We start from the raw sequence: 18021 nt of genomic DNA on the forward strand, positions 1-18021 counted from the left end.
TTATTAATACTTAAATAATAAGACTTGCTAATATTCTGGGCAAATGAGCCCCAAACAAAAACAACAGATAACACCCTGGGAGTTTTTAAAAGGGAGGATGCGAGGTATATTTTGAACCCACCCCTATCATTCTACTTGAACACCGCGCTGAGAGAGCCCCACCCGCGCCCCATGTAGCAGGCCTGGCAACAGAACTCCACCAATTTACGTCAGCTGAGGATCCAGCCCAGATCCAGAGAGTCTCCTCCAAAAAGCCAATACATTACTGTCATGAAAACGTCAACGTTTATTTCCCAGCTCATTACAATGCAGATCTTTGGATCACGTCTAATCCAGCCCAGCACAAAAATGTACCAACCCTGCCAAAAAATCAGCTGGCTTCACATTTCTGGCACAAAAACGTAGGAAGCTGAGATTTTTCAGGAGCAACTAGTGATTGTAGGTGCCTTGATTTGCAGCACGCCCACCTCGCGGGGCCCAGCTGTCTATGGAAGGGATTCATCGGGCCCTGCTTCCCATAGTAGCAGAGTGCCTCACGGGCGTTGATGAATTTATCCCCACAATACCTCTGTCAGGTCGGGAGCTGCTAACCCTGGCTTTTGGAGGGGGGGGAGCTCAGACCCCTTTAAGGGTCTTGAGTTGTGCGCCCAAAAATTGTGGCATCACTATCAAAAACCTTGGCCACAGTATTTTCAGGTGAGTGAGCAAATAATTCTGCAAGGCAAATCCAGCTCCTCTCACACTCACCCACCATCTGACCAGCCACGGCTTCCTGCATGCTGGGATATTTACACCTGACGCATGCCGCATTACACGGCTTTCCGGGAACTTCCTCATCAAAGATCCTGCATGAGATCTGCACCCAGCTGAGGCTCCCAGCGCTGGGCAGTGTGTGTAAAACCTTCCTCTGAAACTCCTGACACCAAAGTACGTAACAAAAGTTATAAATATGAGCAGTTGCCAAAATGCAACAAGTTAGCAACAGAATGGTAGGAAGTGGCTCCGGCGATGGCGTATTCACAGGTCCGCATCGTCTACTGCTCCGGTAGGAGTTTGCTGATAAAGTCAATGACAAGAGAAGCTGGCTGCACAGTGTCATACTCGGCAAAGAGATGACAGAGATTCTCGGTATCCATTTGGCTTTTGGCTATGAAGCCAAAGATCCTTCGAAAAAGAGAGACACCAAATAAAGTCCCAGTTAGCCCATGCTCAGAAATGCAAGACAACAAGCTCCAACTAGCTGCAGAGCGAACTTGTGAGTCTAGCAATCCCACCCGGCCTATTCCCAATCATGTTTCTGAGGAAAAACCGTTCTGGGTCAGTAGGTCTGGCAGTGACCTTCCTGACTATGAAACATGTCTTGGACACCAAGGAGAGTCCTACAGGAACTCACTTACTAGCACTGAGAAAACAAATATGTAACACGTGGGAAGATTAAGGAGTTGAAGGTTTTGCTGGGCTCTTTCCACTTAGGGTGACGTTCACCCCTGTGCAGAGGGACAGCTCTTGTCCTTCCATCGGAGGTTGCTACAGCAGAGATCTTACAAATCCTGGGTCTATATTGGTAGCACTGGTATCTCCCTTCCATTCCAGCACTGACAGCACTATAAAGCACTGATGAATTTTCCTAAATCTCCTCAAGCCATCAACTAAATTTAATTTCTTCTCTTATCACTGGGGTTTTTAATTTTAAGTTTAACCTCCTTATCCCTTCTGCTGCTGCTTGAAATACGTCTGTATAAATAACCAAAACCCAGTAAATGTAGCTTCTTTCAACATTTTCCAGAGGTTTCTTTGGCTGAGTCTTACCTTGAAGACTTGCAGTATTTTTGCCACCTGAAAGAAAAGAGATGAATAAGCTCACAAGGGAAATCAAGATATTTAACTTCATTAGCTGCATATAATTAATATTTAGCTGGAAAACTTCAGATTAGCTTTTTTCTGAAAATCTGGAATTTTGATCCATTCTTTCAGTGCTGACATTTGACTCGGGGCCATTCCTGGGTCCCATCCTATGCCCCCATGATTTCAGACACGTGGAAGTTATTTTCCGTCGAGGGTAAAAGGAACAGGAGAGCACTTAGCCTGCTCCCTGATTAACGTAACTGCCCCAACTTGCAGAGCTTCTGGTTGAAACTTACTTTCTGTTCTCAGGGTCCATGCTACAGAAGCTGAGGGTAGCTAGGGGATAGTGCCGCCGGAAAAACACCCTGCAGGGGGGGAAGAAGAAGAGAAAGCTTTAAAAGAGGAGGCGCCTGGATCACTCAATGGGGAGAAACACACTTCTGCAAAATCAAAAGGCTCCTGAATGCTTCTTGGTGCAGCGAATGAAGAGAGGAGCTCATCACTGCCCGAGCGCTGGATTCAAATCCCTATCGGCCAGCTAGGGAAGTGAAGTTAGTGGTGTCAGCCTGATTCTGGCTCCCGGCACCGGAAGACCAATGCACAACTACAGAGGTTTCATTCGAAGCGGACTCATATCCTCGACTACTAAACATCTCGGGTCAAGTTCATCCTGGGGGTTATGCCTCTAATACAGAAGGGATTCATTTGTCTCAAAGGACCGGTTTCTCCTGTAATTCACACAGGGCTTGCAATATTGTAACTGGGGGAGACTTTGGCCTGTCTAGGAGAGGAAGCCCAGGATTAAAGTAAAGAGGTTTGCTGGATCCCTGTTCCCGCTGGCACTATGTCAGCCCTGACCAACTGGCCATCTAATGCCGGCAACTCAACCGGAGCAGGTAGACACGTCCCAAACGCCCATCCTTACTTTCTCTGGACGTCCGTCAGGGTTATGCCTTGCTCAGTCACTTTGAAGTGAACAATGGTGGGCGTGGGCAGCGTCTCCAGTTCGAAGGTGGAGGAGACGGCTTTCTGAACGGCCGAAGCGCCGGTCAGCGTCTCCACACTCACAGAGTTGAGGTACAAGACATTGCAAACTAGAAGAGCACAACACAAAACCAAGGTCAGCGCCAGGCTGGGGCTGCGGCCCCCTCCCACCTGCTTTGGAGAGCGAACGAGGCACTGATGGGGACCATCGCTTTGTTCTGTTTGTACAGCACCTAGCACACTGGGACTGGGGCTCCTAAGCACTGCAGTAATACAAATAATTAATAATAACTATACATTTTTTCTGTCTGATCCTTTACTTTCCCCGCAGCGCACCCATTGCGGACTGCACCCTTAGGACATGAGGGTCAAGGGGAGGCACTGAATGATCTTTATATCCTGCTAGTCTCGGAGCCTTTCTACTTCTCCCAAAAGGCCCCCTGTGCTTGTCTGTTACACTACGCCAGGGCCGCCAATCCCAGGTGTTCCGGAATCATTAGCGGGGCCATGAAAATCGTGAGATTGGCTTAAAAATCAGGAGATGTTCTCAAAATACTAAAGGTTGGGTTGTTTTCCTTCGCCTTCTGAGGCTTGAGCCTTCAGGAGTCACATTTTCAAACTTTTCTCGATCCTGAGAGCTCAAGACGACTTGTTCTTTACTGCAAGGTGCAAAGCTCCAGAGGGGAAGCCGTGTTAGTCTGTGTACAGCAAACACAACCAGAGTTCTGTAGCACCTTAAAGACTAACAAATTCCTGCGGGCGTAAGCTTTCGTGGGCTGCAACCCACTTTGTCAGATGCTGTGTGTTAAAGGTTAAATCACTACGTCTGGGATGAAATCCTAAGCCCTTGATGATGGCAAAAGGTTTTCCCTCCAGCAAAGAATGCCAGGAAGAAATCTGGTTGCTTTCCTTTGCTCACCAGCAGTTTTCTTCATTGCAGAAAGTGCAGATTCCAGGAGGGTCTCAGAGCTATTTTCTCCACCAGTAAAATCTGTGCAAGCAACAAACAGAACCAGTCAGCGTGGACTGATCTGCACTGAGCAAGCGGCTCTGACATCAGTGCTTGGCCAGGGGTGAAATTCACCTCTGTTCAGACCTCTGCACATGGGTGAATGTCATCGCATGTGAATAGGCCACATGTATCCAGGGATCCAGGGACATCCCCCACAATCACCCTCCTCCTCTTCCAAGCCCTTTGTGTCTATGTCCCCCATCCACGCCTCTTCATTGGTCCACTCTGCTCTGCCTTTCCAGCCCAGGGGATTGTGGTGCTTTGCTGCTGCCGGGGCAGTTCTCTGGCACCCTCTTCCCAGCCCACGTGTCTCTCTAAGGGCCCATGAGCACTCTCGACTTGCTAGGACTGCTGGAGAGGCCGCTGGGCATCTCTCGGTCTCTGGGTTTAGCTACTGCAGCCATCGTGCTGTTTCGTCTCCTTATGAGACGCTGGTCGAAACGTGTATCATCTGCTCTGCCCACAACCGGGGCTTTATTGGCCAGTTTTTCTCCTCACCCCTCACCCCAGCAGCACTTATAGCTGCCGGCCATTCGTGCCTCTCGGACCCCTGTCCCCTCCTACCAGAGTTGTCCCCCCTTCCTGCTGATGCTTCCCCACGGCGGTAACAGCCCCGCCCTATGGGTGCCTATAAACAGGTCCAGTCCCAAGCTCAGATTTTGCTGGAACGGAGGGAAAAGTGATTCCACGGCCATCAAGTCGGGATGTGCCTGCAATGGCCATCTCATCCCTCCTCCCCCGCCCAAATTCCCCGCGTTTCTCCTGCTGGTCTCCTCCAGCACAGAAACATACCTCGTGTGGGGATGGCCAGCCGGCAGGGCAAGGCCAGCGGCATGATGACATGCTGATAGACGAAGGCCGAGAGGCTCCCTGCAAGAGAACGCTCGGCGTTACTTTCACGGCTCTGACTGGCCAAGCGACACACCTGGGAAGTGTCTGCAGCAAGCTGCCTCTGGCTGTTTATTTGTACAGCACCAAGCACAACAGGCCCCGAATCATGGTCGGGGCCTCCTGGTGTTACCGTAATACGCATAATACCACGCCCGTAACCCTCCCCTCCGGGACAGTAACGTCCTTACCGAAATAAGGCTCCTCGCTGGCGCCTTTCAGGTGCACGCCTTTGGCGGACGACTCGATGAGGAAGTGTCGGATGAGGTCGCCGCTGTCATCACCTTCAAGCAAAATGTCAGAGAGGGTTGGCCACAGACTCCAGCGCTGCTGCTCACAGCGGTTTCCACCCACCGCTTCCCCTGCATGTCTCTGGGCTGCCGTCGGAGGAGGAGGAGCAGCTCGACACCCTTTTCTTTCAGGGCTAGCTGCAGGGTGGGGTTTTCAAAAGGCCGTTGCAAGGGAACTTGGGCAGAGGCACCTAGGCACTGAGCCTTACAACCCCCGGACGCCCTTTGTTGAGATTTCAAGTGCATGGGCCTTGTGATGACCCCCAGGGAGGAATTTTACCCAGCGATCCAGTCTTGGGGGGTCTTTAACTGAGCGAAACCCTCATTGCTTTTTGGCTCCATTACAAAGGGCAGAATTTGGCTAATAGGATTTTCTTGGCCAGTTTAACGCTGTGTTCTTGAGAGGCCTCCCTGTACCTGTCTTGCAGCTGGACGGGGAGATGAGGACCTTCATTGCCAGCCCAAACGACCCACGGTAGGAGGTGCTGTCACGCACGATGAAGGCTCCTGGCTCCGCCTCCTTCAGAAGTTGGATTGCTGCCAGGACACATGGGAGAGGGTTACCCGGCGATCATTTCTGAACTCAGCGTTCCCTCTGTCTAGCTCTGTGACCACCCCAGGGTGGCAGTGAAATGCAGCAGGGGTGGTTTTCTGGGTGCATACGAGTATTTCCTTCATGCATGTGCAACCCATGCTAACAGGATGTTGCTTGGTCTCCCTTTGGTGGCTAGACCACGTATGCCCATTTAATGAGTCTGCTACAGCTAGGTCCTCTGAACTAACGCACCTGCTTCTTTCTCGGTTAGCTATGGCAGTAGAGCCTCTTGCGTTTAAATTTAGAGGTCCAAGCTCTGCCCTGGCAGAAGCCCTGACCAGAAGAGTGTCACCGAGCAGGGGTGATTCAAGAGGCATTTGACTTCAGCCAGAATCCGTAGCAATGAAGCAATTAGAAAATAAGTCACGATTGGGCCTACGTGATGCATAGGGCGTCTGCCACCCCATGAGAGGAGCAGCTGTCAGAGCCAGGCAGAAGGGTAGATTTGGTAATGGGATAGGCCCAGCAACAAAACCTCCTTCTCCTTTTACCTTGGTCCCTTGTAATGCTCGGCTTGAACCAGTATTTTGACGTGTCCATCACAAACTTCATGGTTGGCTGACCGTCTTTGGAGGGACCTGCAAGAGATAACAGCATTCCTGCATGCATGGCACACGACACTAAACCCTTCCATTATAGCGAGACGTAGGCACGTGTCATAGACAGTTAGATCCCTGGAATTCTCTCCCCTGGCATCTTTAATGGGAGACGAACCCTAACAAAGACCACTTCTCTTTTAACTGAACTTGGGTTTAAATGTCTGCTCAAACCTTTCAATTAGAACTTCCTCTCTGGTTCCCAGCATAATTCCCTCCCCACTTCATGATCTGCTTGGCAAACCACAGTCCAGATCAGAAAGATCCTCCGCACACCACCACTGAAGTCCAGAGAGCGATGCTGAAGAGACATCCCTCTCTCCTTTCCCATGAGAAGCCAGATGAAAAATCTCTGTTGTGAGCTGTCCCCATAAACTATTCCAGAGAACAATGGCCCAATTGTTTACTCTCGAGTTAGGAACCTTCTATTTCCCAAATGTTTGATATCTTTAGATGTCCTCCAAAAACAAATGGGGGGAGGGGGAGACATCTTAGCATCGAAATAAGGATGAAATTAAAACATTACGGGTCACGTTCTCAGCCAGTGTAAATAAGCAATAACTCCATCTGCTTCAGTGGAACTCCACGGATCACACGCGTTGAGAACGGGGCTCTATAATGGTACAGAATCTCATAGTTACTAGATATTTTTATCACCCTGACCCTTTTTTAGTGAACAAAACTTGGACATTTCTACACAACATTTTCTGCAGGAGAGAGTCTTCATTTATAAACCATCGCGGTCACACTTCAGATTGGGGTTCCACGGTACGACGGGCTAAAGTGATGACTAGATTTTCAATGAATGATTAATCAATCGTTATAGATCTTTAGCGAGTCCAGCAGTTTGCTTACAACCATGGCTTATAACCATCAATAACACCTCCGACTGATGGGTTATCTCCATGGAGGACACAACTAATCATGTCTCTAAATCGATCAGTGTCTTATTAGCCATTTATAAATGAGAGCTTGATTTGAAGTGGAAACACAATCTCCAGTTTCATCCTGTCTTTACAGCTAGATTGGCATTCCCTGTGTCGGATAACTTTGCTCTGAAACAGAGCCTGGTTCCCACCCAAAACAGGCACAACTTACTGTCCAGGGAGAAGAGGAGAGATGTGTCAGAAGAGGTCTTATTCAAGCTGCTTGTCCCTGAGGATGGGCTGGAATTGGGTGGAACCGTCTGCTTGATGGAACCCTGGAAGCCTTTAGCCAGCCTGGGAGACGTCTCCCCAGGTTCCAGACACCCGTTGACCAGCAGTATGGGGATATCGGCCATGGAGTTGACGATGGATGGGGGACAGCTGCTGGCATGTCCCTTCTGGAGCGGCAAGGAGGAAGAGGTGTTCGCTTTGTTGGAGGAGGATACATTGGTCTGGTTAAAACCTGGGCTAACGGCTCCTCCAAAACGATCTGCTTTAAGACTCAGGGAGGTGAGATAAGGGCTGCCGAAGGATCCCACAGATAAGGGGCTTTCCGCTGATCTGCAGGCACCTTGGTAAGAGTCGGAGTCGTCATTGAGAAGCGACTGGGTGCTGCTGCAGAAGAAAAGCAGAAGGGACAGGAAAATTGGAGGGCGTGTTCTCCAGCCAACAGGCCGGGCAGCAAACCAAATAGGAGGTAAACTGTGCCTGGCTCCTGTGAAAACAAATCCCAGCATGAAAGCTTCCTTCCACCCCAGGAGGAAATGAAGCACAGTGGGATTGTAAAAGCAGAGCTCTCTCTCTGCCCTTTTCTCTGCCCCCACTCTCCAGTCTTCTCTCTCCACTGCTACTACATGACCACCCCTCGTTGCTGAGGGGTGGGATGGGGGCACTAGTGGGTCCTAGCGTATCTGCTGTTGCCCAGGGGTGTGCGACACTACTTTTTGGTAGTATGTGAGGCTTTGAGTCCCCCAAGAGGTTATTGGCCTCCCTTCCCCCCCCCCCAGCCTAGAGACATGGAACGTGCAGATGCGGCAAAGACGGATTTACCTTCCAAGCACATAACTGGTATCTGAGCCGGGGCTCATGGAGAGCATGGAGACCCTGCTGGTTCTCTGCTGAGCCCGCCCCACGTACAAAGGCTTCCGCAAATTCTCCAGGCCGGGCGAGCTGGACAGGCGAGTATTTGGCCCGTAGGAGATGCAATCCTTTTGACCACACTGTGGGATGGACACAGATTCAGACACCCTGTAGCAGCTCTGGGGAGAGCTCCCGGCAGGTGGTTGAGTTTGAAGAACTGCCTGGTTGCCGTTAGGCCCTGAGGGGCTGGAGAAGACAAGGCTGTCGTTTGTGGGGCAGTTGTCCTGGGCTGCCACCCCTCTTGGGAACAGGAGGCATCTGCCTTGGGGAGACGTGGAGAGCGGCGTGCTGCAAGGACTGGCCGAGCCCTGCATCGATTCGTGGCTCTTGGCTCTGGTGGGAGTCATTTCAATATACTTGATATCTGGGGGGAAAAGGGCTGGAGTTAACAATAAGTTATGTGGGCGGGTGAGTTTGCTAAGCAGAGAAGGAGAATTATTATTTATTTCAGCGGCAATTTCCTAAACCAGCTAGGGGATTTTCATGCACAGTTCCCGTTTACTGAGCATCCAAAGCACTTGGGTCGCTTTTGGAACCTCAGCGTTATATTCAGACAGCCGCTGGCGGCGCCAGTCAGGGTCAGGTCCTGCACTCCCCCGGCAGGTGAGACGGTCCCTGTCCAGGGGAACTTACAGTCGAGGCACGACAAGCGAGTGCAGCCAACAGCTGCGAATGCAAAGAGCATCCGCACCATGGTGCTCGTCCCCCACGAGCACGGAGATGCCAGCTTGACTCTTCAGTAGACTTGGGCTGTGACTAATTCCCTGCTTTATAAACTCCTCCTAGGGCTGCAGGGGTTGCATGGCTACTAGCCAAGGAACAGGGAACGGAACAGAACAGAGCCACTTCCTCGCACCCACGTAACGAGGCCAGGCCTTGCAATGCAGCTTCCAGATGCAGAATTCCTCGCGCCCCTTTCGGTAACACAGAGCCCTCACTTCTAATTACAGCCCACTGGATTTGCTCCACTTTCCCAACAGGAGAGGAAACTGGTGCAGAGGTTCGGGGGCAAACCTGGGACTTGAAAGAGTTGGGTTCGGTTCCCAGCTCCACCACAGGTGCCCTGTGTGACCTCAGGCCTTTTAGCCTCAGTTCTCATCTGTACAATGGGGATAATTGCCCTACCCTGCCCTCCAGATGCTGTGAGGAGAAACACAGTAAATAGATTGTGAGATACTCAGGTGATGAAGGCAGGAGAGGGAGACCTGAGGCTTAATATGTGTCAGGAGAATAATGCTACATCCCACGCACAGATGGGAGAAACATACCCTACCTCAACGCATTTTACAGGGGCATGAAAGGATTATTATACCCATTTTAAAGATGGGGAAACCGAGGCACTGCACAAAGAGACTTCTTCCCTTGTTAAAGGGTTTACCATTCAAGACCTAACTTAAGAACAGCCATACTGGGTCAGAACAATGGTCCATCTAGCCCAGTAATCCTGTCTGCCAATGCCAGATGCTTCAGAGGGAACGAACAGAACAGGTAATCATCGAGTGATCCATCCCGTTACCCATTCCCAGCTTCTAGCACACAGCAATCCCTGCCCATCCTGGCTAATAGCCACTGATGGATCTATCCTCCATGAACGTATCTAGTTCTTTTTTGAACCGCGTTATAGTCTTGGGCTTCACAACATCCTCTGGCAAAGAGTTCCACGGGTTGACTGTGCATTGTGTGAAGAAATACTTCCTTTTGTTTGTTTTAAACCTGCTGCCTGTTAATTTCATTTGGTGACTCCTAGTTCTTGTGTTATGAGAAGGAGTAAATAACACTCCTTTATTTACTTTCTCCACACCAGTAATGATTTTATAGACCTCTATCATATCCCCTTAGCCGTCTCTTTTCCAAGCTGAAAACTCCCAATCTTATTAATCTCTCCTCAGATGGAAGCTGTTCCATCCCCTCAGCATTTTTGTTGCCCTTCTCTGTTTCTCTTCCAATTCCAATATATCTTTTTCTAGATGGGGCGACCAGATCTGCCTTCAATTCACTTTTCCTTTCCCCTCGCTCCATGTGCAGCATTTCTGTCTATAAGGATGTTACACATGCAGACTGCTATGGATATTGCTATAGCACCTCGGAGCCCTAAATATGGACCAGGATCCTGTTGTGCTTGGTGCTGTACAGACCCAGAACAAAAAGGAAGTCCTTGCCTCCGAGAGCTGATAGCCTATTTGCCACCTGCGCACAAAGCAAAACCTGCTGCTGCTGCTGCTGCTGCTGTGGACAGGTTCCATAGGAAGGTCACAAAACAAATCACCAGCCTTTGGGCCCGTGTTGCTTTTCTGGAAGGAGAGTGAATTCTGCTGTAGGGGAAAGTCTGGCATGGACTGAGGGCTTTGGTTGAGACCCCGTAACAAGGTTTGATCTCTCCACTGGTATCAAGCCAGAGTGACTCTCCCTAACTGCGAACAGCTCCAAAGAAGGCAGGGTTATGTACAGTCATTTCAGAGAACCCCCTGGGACGGTTACAAAGCTCCGCGCCTGTTGATGCCTGTAGCAAAGGGCGGATACTTCTATGTTTCCCCCGTAAGCAGCAGTTCTGTTTGTACCTGACTAAAGATAAAAACATCTGGTGACTCCCAAGAGAGTGATTACATCAGGCGCGTGGGCAAAGGGTGTGTCAGGCGGGATGGGCTTTCTGGCTGAAATTCATGCCCTCGCGCACCATGTAAGTCTCGAAAGCTCACCTGGTGCACAGGCCTCGTGCTGGGCTGTTTGCACAGGGTGTATTTTGTCCATTCCCAGGCGGGGCTGGATGTTTGCAGCGTTGGTAACCATGCACAGCACCGGCTTGGTGCACTGTGTGTGCAGAGCAAAGCTGGTTGTGACACAGCCCTTGCACATTTTTAGCTGATCAGATCATGGACTGAGCATTCCAGTAGCAAAAGCAGCCAGAACCTGGTGCAGCGGAGCCCATTCGGTCGATTCCATGGTCCCAGTTTGGACAGCAATCCTTTGACTACAGAAATAGCTCGTAAGGTGATTCGAGAGCTCTAAAGTCTGTGGCCAGGCCCATAGTGTCTCTCACAGAGCTGCTGTCCTTCACTTCCCTCTCTTTTGGGGCTCATGGGACACCCCAAAGAGAACATGTACGTATTAGTACATGGCTGTGGCCGTGAAGAGGAAAGGTTTGTTAAGCAGATCTAAGAAAAGCCTGGCATTAAAAAAGATAACCCCCTGGGATTTTTGCAGCCCTGTGCACTCACACTAAGCGGATTTCTCGCTCTGGAAGTTTGAGTGGAATCCCGGCGTCTAGGAGGTGAAGAGAGGGTCCAGTGGTTAGAGCAGGGGGGCTGGGAGACAGGGCTCAGTTACTCAGTGTCTGTACCTCGCTTTGCTATCCTCAGCTGAGAAATGCCAGAGAAATGCCAGCTGCTCTGTGGCAGTGCGTGGTCACTGCACTGATTTACACGGGTGTCCCTTACTCATTAACAAGTGCTGCTTTCACTAACCCGCCCCCGGTTTGTTTTTAAATAGGACGCGGTCCAGGCTGTGCTGGATGAAGATGCTCAGCAGACGAAGATGCTCACAACCGACATGCAACGAGTCGTTTCATCAGATCTTGGGGCTGTTTCCTGCTTCTGAAGGGCAGATGCCACAGAAGGGACAGGAGGCCGACGGAGCCGCTGGCCAGAGCATGTGCAATGTAACACTAGCAACGCTTCCCTAGGAAGGCTATTCGTTTTCCATGGCTGTATAAGTGCTGATCCGAGCCCCAGCCCCAGCGGGTGCAGAACACTCACTCCAAGTATTGATAGATTCCTAGATTTTAAAGCCAGAAGGGACCATTATGATCTCCCTTCCGCACAGCCCAGGCCAGGTCCCACCCAGCGGTTTCTGCATCAAGCCCGTAACTTTGGCTCAGCCACAGCAGCTTGGCGCAGGAGTCGTGCAGCCGTGATTTAAAGACTTCAGGTGATGGAGGAGCCCCTGTGCCCATTGGCAAGTTATTGCAATCGTTAACCCCCCTCACTCTGAAAAACGGGCACCTTGTTTCTAGCCTGACTGTGTCTCACTTCGGCTTCCAGCCACCAGATCGTGTCACGTCTCTGAAGCCAGGCGGGTTCCTTGCTCTAATTTTAAAGGCATCAATAGGGTGGAATATTTTTGGGCTGCAGTAATGAAAAAATGCTCTTAAAAATCTCGAGTTTCCTCGTAGTTAATTTGACATGCCTGGCTGCTGCCTTGTATCGTGTGGTTAGTGAATACGTAGCTCTGGGAGGATGGTTAATTCCAGATTGCCAAAGCCTGCCCTCGCCGTTCATTGTGAGGAACAATGGGGCCTTGAAAGCATTGGGTTCTAGGACAAGTCCACACAAAAGTTGTCTTCTTGTTGCCAAGCCCCCAGGCAAAGCCCAGGTCCATTCCCTTTAACCGGCTGGTGAAGCCGCCCACCGTGGAAAAACCCATTTGCAAATAAACCAGGCTGTGTTTAGAGAACACACAGAACAGCTCCATGCAGAGCCCACAACAATCACGGCTGAAAGGTTTTAACTGGTACGCAGCAACCACTTCCCAGCCTCCTGCAGCAGGATTACACCAGCCACGTGACCCTCGGGCCACAACCACTCAGATCTAACAGAGGATGCTGCTATGTGGGTGATGAGTCCCGCAGTTCCTTGCCACTGAATCCTTGCAAATGGACCAAAGGAACGTGCTGGGGAATGTGAAAGCTGCTGCCGCCCTCCAGAATGACGGGGGCTGGGGGTTCCTCTGGAAGCTTTTCCACGTTCTTTAGAGAAACCCAGAATACAAATAAAAACACAACCGGTTTCGCTTGTGCCTCAACCTTTTTCCAAACTCTCCCCTCCTCGCTACTGCTAAAAAGAAACAATAATCCTCTCAAAGACAGTCCTTTCAGGGCTCAGTAACCAGCATGGCCCTGTGTCAGCTCATCAGTATTCAGAGCCCTGGGACCCAACTCCTGGCTGGGTATATTTTGCCCAGGTCCCCCTCAAAAGGAAAAAAAAAGAAAAGTGAAGAGTAACTCATACTGGTCCCTTTTAGAGAAAGAATGGGTTATTTCCAGGTCATCACTTTACCCCAGCTGTTTTCTGCTATCTCGAAGCTCTTGCCTATCAGACATGTTTAATCCTTAATCATTAGCCATGCTCCTGGCTAATTTTTTGGCCCTGAGGAGCGGCAGGTGTGATTGCAAAACAACAGCCTGATTATTACCAGCACCAAATGCTATGCAGGGCGGAGAGGATCATTGGAACATTCTCAACAACCACTAAGCACCAGAGATAATTAGCGTCTGCTATGACTATCTTATATAAACACAGGGTGGATTATGCAAACTCTCCCTGAGCAGACGGTTAAAAACACACCCCAGGCTTTTCATTAGACAAGAACAACACAAACCCTTCTAGCATACCCAGGGCCTTTGCAGAAACGATTTCGCGGAGGCCACCACGTCCCCCAAAGCCTTCGATCAACATGCCACTTTGCGCAAGCAGCTCTCAGCCGTCAACCCTCCAGCCCTCGACTCCTCCTTTTAAAGTAATTTGGAGCAAGACAACGGGTTTGGAGCCGAAAGGGGAAGGTGTGGAAAAGGAGCGCCATTCTCAGACATTCCTCAGAGCTATGCCACTGCTTCGGCTCATTCAGCTGTCTCCATAGGCAAGTCCCATCCCTGTAGTACCTGCGCGCCTCGCAAGCAGTAGGAGAGTTATTCTCCCTGCACCCCTGCAAGGTCAGCCAGTACTGTTAGCTGCATTCTACAGAGGGGAAACTGAGGCACAGCAGACGCATGCACGCTAGACTTTTTTAGGAGCAATCCCACAGTTGCAGAGAGAGGCGGCCGTGGTGGTGATGGTGAGCGCTAGCCTCTCTCCTATCATGGCTCCCATTGAGAGTACCAGCTGGACAAACAAAGCTCAAATGCACCTCTCCTGAGGCCCACATGGAGCAGGACTTCCGTGCTAATTCACTCAGACCTGATGCCTGGCTTCTGAGCTCCTGCCTTCCCTGCTCACACCTCACTCAGCCCACACACCTGCCATGGCTTTAACTCCAGCCCGGACACCATCTACCTGCCTGCCCCTTTATCTCAATCGCTGCCGATGCGCCGGGCAAGTCACTCACATCCAACCCTGCTCGTACTGTGGGTGCAATTAACCCCTTATCTTTCCCCAGTGCCCTTCCTGAGGACGCAGGCCACGCGCAAGCCTTCTGCTTGCCCGCTGCATGGGCTGAATGCCCTGGGACTCCAGCTGGCCCGTGCAATGCACTGAAACGCCTCAGGAGCATCATTCAAACTTCGCTAGGACCGAGCTCGCTCTACGCTGGCTCCGCGGCACGCGGACGACCTTTACCTCACCTAATGCATCTGGGTCTTGTTTCTCAGTCTCAGCCACGTTGCCAGGAGACGTGGTTTGGACCGTGCGCTTCTTGCTGCCGTCGGGAATGACTGGGAGGGGCTGGAAGGTCGGGTCGATTTCTAGGATCAGTTGGTTCAGGCTTTCTATCGACACATCCAAGGTAGGAGAGGCTGGACAGGCATCGGGATTTACCTCGGTCCCATCCTCTCCCCTTGGCTGATGTGTGGGACGGGGTCTTTCCAAAGAGGTGACCGGATGCTCTTTCTCTGGAGCGGGAGAGGTTGTGCGTGTGAACACTGCAGTTGACGTAGGTCCATACGGTCTCCCATTTGGCAGCAGATGTGCTTTGGTTTGTGCCATCATTGGCTGGCTGAGCCAGCCCTCTGCGGAATAATAGGAGTATTTTGTAGTCAAGACCGAGCAGCATGGGCACCCAGCTGGATGTAAGTTTCTGCTTTCCTCCTGTGATGCAATACGCACCGTCTGGCCGACCCGCAACACGTGATTGGGTATGACCTGTGACATCCTGGCTTCCTGCCTTAATATTCAGTCTGTGAGCGTTCTCTCCTCCTGGTCTTTGAGGTGAGTTTTCCACGTGCCTTTTTCCACCAAGGGCCAAGAACCTTTTCTTTAATCCGCTGTCTCAAGTGGAAGGCACACCAAGGGAATCTAAAGAATGCAAAGAACGGAACAGTTAGACACTAGGCGCTCTTGGAGCAGGAATGTACTTTAGCAGAATAAGATCTGAAGTGGGGAAAGGCGAGCTCAAACTTGGCATTCAACTTGCAAGGATAAAAAAGCCACTTTGCAAATTTTCCTTTCCACTCGATTCCAGCAATGTGTAATCTGAGTCCTACAGTGCATTCGGCAAGCTGCAAATCCATCCTCACTGCAACAGCTTTTCTGCCGACAGCCTCCTTCCCAGCCCCTCCAGAGAGCTGAATTCTCTCAGACCCATTTGCACGCACCCTACCTTCTCCTTGGCTGAGAACTACACAGCCTGTCATTACCTCCAGCTAGCACTTTGGATGGCTCCAGAGAAAGCTGGGACCCTATTAAAGGTGGCAGTGCTCGACAGCTAACCCTAAGCAACATCGTGAACTCTTGGGAATGGGCGAAGGGTTGATCTGATTGCCACAGTTAGGATCTTTACATGGGGATGACCTTGCATCGTCCCTGATGCAGCCGGACCCAAGCGCTGGACCAGCAACCAACATGGTTGCACAGGCAGGTCAAGGAAGTGATGCTCTAGGCACCTGGTTCCAATGAAGTCCTGACTAGTCCCTGAGTGTATTTGGTTTGTGTTTAAGAGCTCACATCCACACCCACGTCCTTCCCCAACTTTAAAGAACAACAAGGCTTCCCTGGAGGCTTCTGCTTGTTTATTAATAAGGGTGCAGAATCCCATGCGTTTGTCTGGCAAAAATTATAACCCTGCTGCATTTTTTTATCCCCATTCAGGGACACGTTAAATTCCAAACAGCTTAAAGATTCCTTCGCATTCATCTTACTCACACCCCGCAGGTAGCTGGCATGAAATAAACTATATAAGCACTGAATTTACCGAGAGAAATTTAGTTATCCACTAAAATCCTGCTTCTCAACCAGTGAGCAACTACACTTGGCCTCATGCTTCCTGTTCACATTCAACGCCCAAGAGCTAATATTTGGTGTTCAGCAGAATCATAAAAGAGTGAATCCACCACACCCTTATTGAAAGGTTTTTATCAGAGGGGCCGGATCCAAGGCGCCAGATCTGAAACGCTCCCTCACCCCCAGGACTTGGGGAAAGTGTAGACCCAGATATAAACGCTGCAATCTTTATAGATGGAGATGTGACGACAGCCATCTTGCCTGTAACTGGGACCGAGGGACCTAACCCCCATGACTGTGTGCTGGAGCTGGGAGCTATAACACACTCATATCCTGTGTGGATCTGGCTGGGTAAATACACCCTGCGCAGTGGATTACGTAGGGCGTTTTAATAGAAGCTGGCCTTTCCCTGCATCTTCCGTGAACGTGAGATTTCACATGAATTTAGTTAGCTGAGATTTCAGTCACTGTGGGTGCAAGGGATGAGGATCACGCATTTGATCGTTGCCAGAGTTTATAACCGAGGGCTTGGGTGGAGAAGCAGAGAGCTCTGGCTGGCCCAGTACATCCTGTCTGGCAAGCAGTGAGTAACTGCCTTAGAGGCTGGTGAGTGCTAGTGGAGAGATGACAGGCCTACCTTGGAAGGAGCCAGCATGTTACCCTCCACGAATGACATAACCTTAAACAAACACGCCCCTTCAGGACTCGCCGTTCCAGAGGGAGACACGCTGGAGGAGGAAAGTCTAACGGTGGCTTGTGAGTAATAGTCAACACGTTGCTGTTGTCTAGCGCCACCTCGGGCCGCGTGTGGCCGTCAGTTACGGTGCAACACAAGGAGTCGTGTCAAGTGTCTTTCAGAAAGAGCCAGGAACGGTTCTCGAGGCTGAAGGAGAAATGAGCAAATATTCCAAGCTCACTTAGCGCCTTCGCAACCAGGGACCCAGCGCTGGCTCTCCAGCCTCTCAAGTCATGTAAACAAAGTCTAAGGTGGATCTGGCAGGCAGGAAAGCTGGCCAGAGAGGGCTCGGGAGTCACGTTTAACCCTTCGACAACAACTCGGCTGCATACGTGGCAATCACCGGCGAGACCGTGGCCATTAGGCCTGTGACTGGACATTAGAGGGGCACACGCGGCCTGGGAGCTGTGCCTGTCACCGACTCCTGCTACAGGGAAGGGGAAGCTGCAGACTCTGCCTTTCCCACGTGTTATTTTTCAATGTGCAGCTCCAGCTCGTGTTGCCCTGAGCAGGCCGGGCTTGTCAGACACACGTGCCATCGTTCCCAGGCCAGAGGTGCTGCTCTTCACAGCGCTGGCAGCTGGCCGGTATTAGCAATGCCCAGGTGCAGAAGAATCCTCCAGGAAACTAATCTGGGAAGAATCTCCCCCTGGTCCTTCGTACGGCCCCCACCCTAGCAGCCTTGGAGCGTCGCACAGACATGAACGAACTGGCCCTAACAGCGACCAGGAGGGAGAATCTCCATTTTACGCGGCCCCGACTTGCTCTCAGAGTCTGGCTGATGCACAAGCAGCAGAGCTCAGCTGTCCCGAGTCCCCAGCCAGCGCCTTCCCCACAAGCCATGCTTGTGTTAGCGGAAGCAGCGTGGAGGGGGGTAGTGGAAGATACTGTGAGGCGCCTGACTAGTGGCAAATTCCTCCGTCCCCCTCTGCTCATCAGCCGTCTGTGAGCTGCCCTGCGGGCCGAGGACAGACATTTCCAAGGGTTGCGGGACTTGGCTGCACTTCCCCAAAGGTCAGCATGGGAGCTGCCCGGAGCATTCAGCGGCTAAGCAGAGCTCCCCTCCGGGAGGTCTGATTCTCAG

General features: G+C 51.1%; 1 protein-coding gene across 1 annotated transcript; it reads right to left on the reverse strand.

The window, feature by feature from the left end:
* Positions 1-277: 277 nt before the first annotated feature.
* TNS4 (tensin 4) lies at positions 278-15133 on the reverse strand. Its single transcript, XM_067540934.1, has 12 exons — positions 14608-15133; positions 8187-8640; positions 7309-7751; positions 6106-6192; positions 5437-5556; positions 4921-5013; positions 4634-4711; positions 3749-3820; positions 2771-2939; positions 2142-2210; positions 1810-1836; positions 278-1164 (listed from the first exon to the last, which is right to left on the reverse strand). The coding sequence occupies exons 1-12, from the start codon at positions 15131-15133 to the stop codon at positions 1035-1037; spliced, it is 2268 nt and encodes a 755-aa protein (XP_067397035.1). The 3' UTR covers positions 278-1034.
* Positions 15134-18021: the final 2888 nt, after the last annotated feature.

This window comes from Emydura macquarii, unplaced genomic scaffold (assembly GCF_026122565.2).
Source record: "Emydura macquarii macquarii isolate MOO-44397 ecotype Brisbane River unplaced genomic scaffold, CSIRO-AGI_Emac_v2 contig_629, whole genome shotgun sequence".
In the NCBI taxonomy this organism is placed as follows: Eukaryota; Metazoa; Chordata; order Testudines; family Chelidae; genus Emydura; species Emydura macquarii.

Excerpts from the sequence above, each read along its gene's own strand:
- TNS4 (XM_067540934.1), bottom strand. The coding sequence starts at position 15,133 with ATGTCACAGGTCATACCCAATCACGTGTTGCGGGTCGGCCAGACGGTG. Across the intron at positions 3,821-4,633 it reads GCTGGCCATCCCCACACGAG|ATTTTACTGGTGGAGAAAAT; the intron begins GTATGTTTCTGT and ends TTGCTTGCACAG. Across the intron at positions 1,837-2,141 it reads ATGGACCCTGAGAACAGAAA|GTGGCAAAAATACTGCAAGT; the intron begins GTAAGTTTCAAC and ends CTTTTCTTTCAG.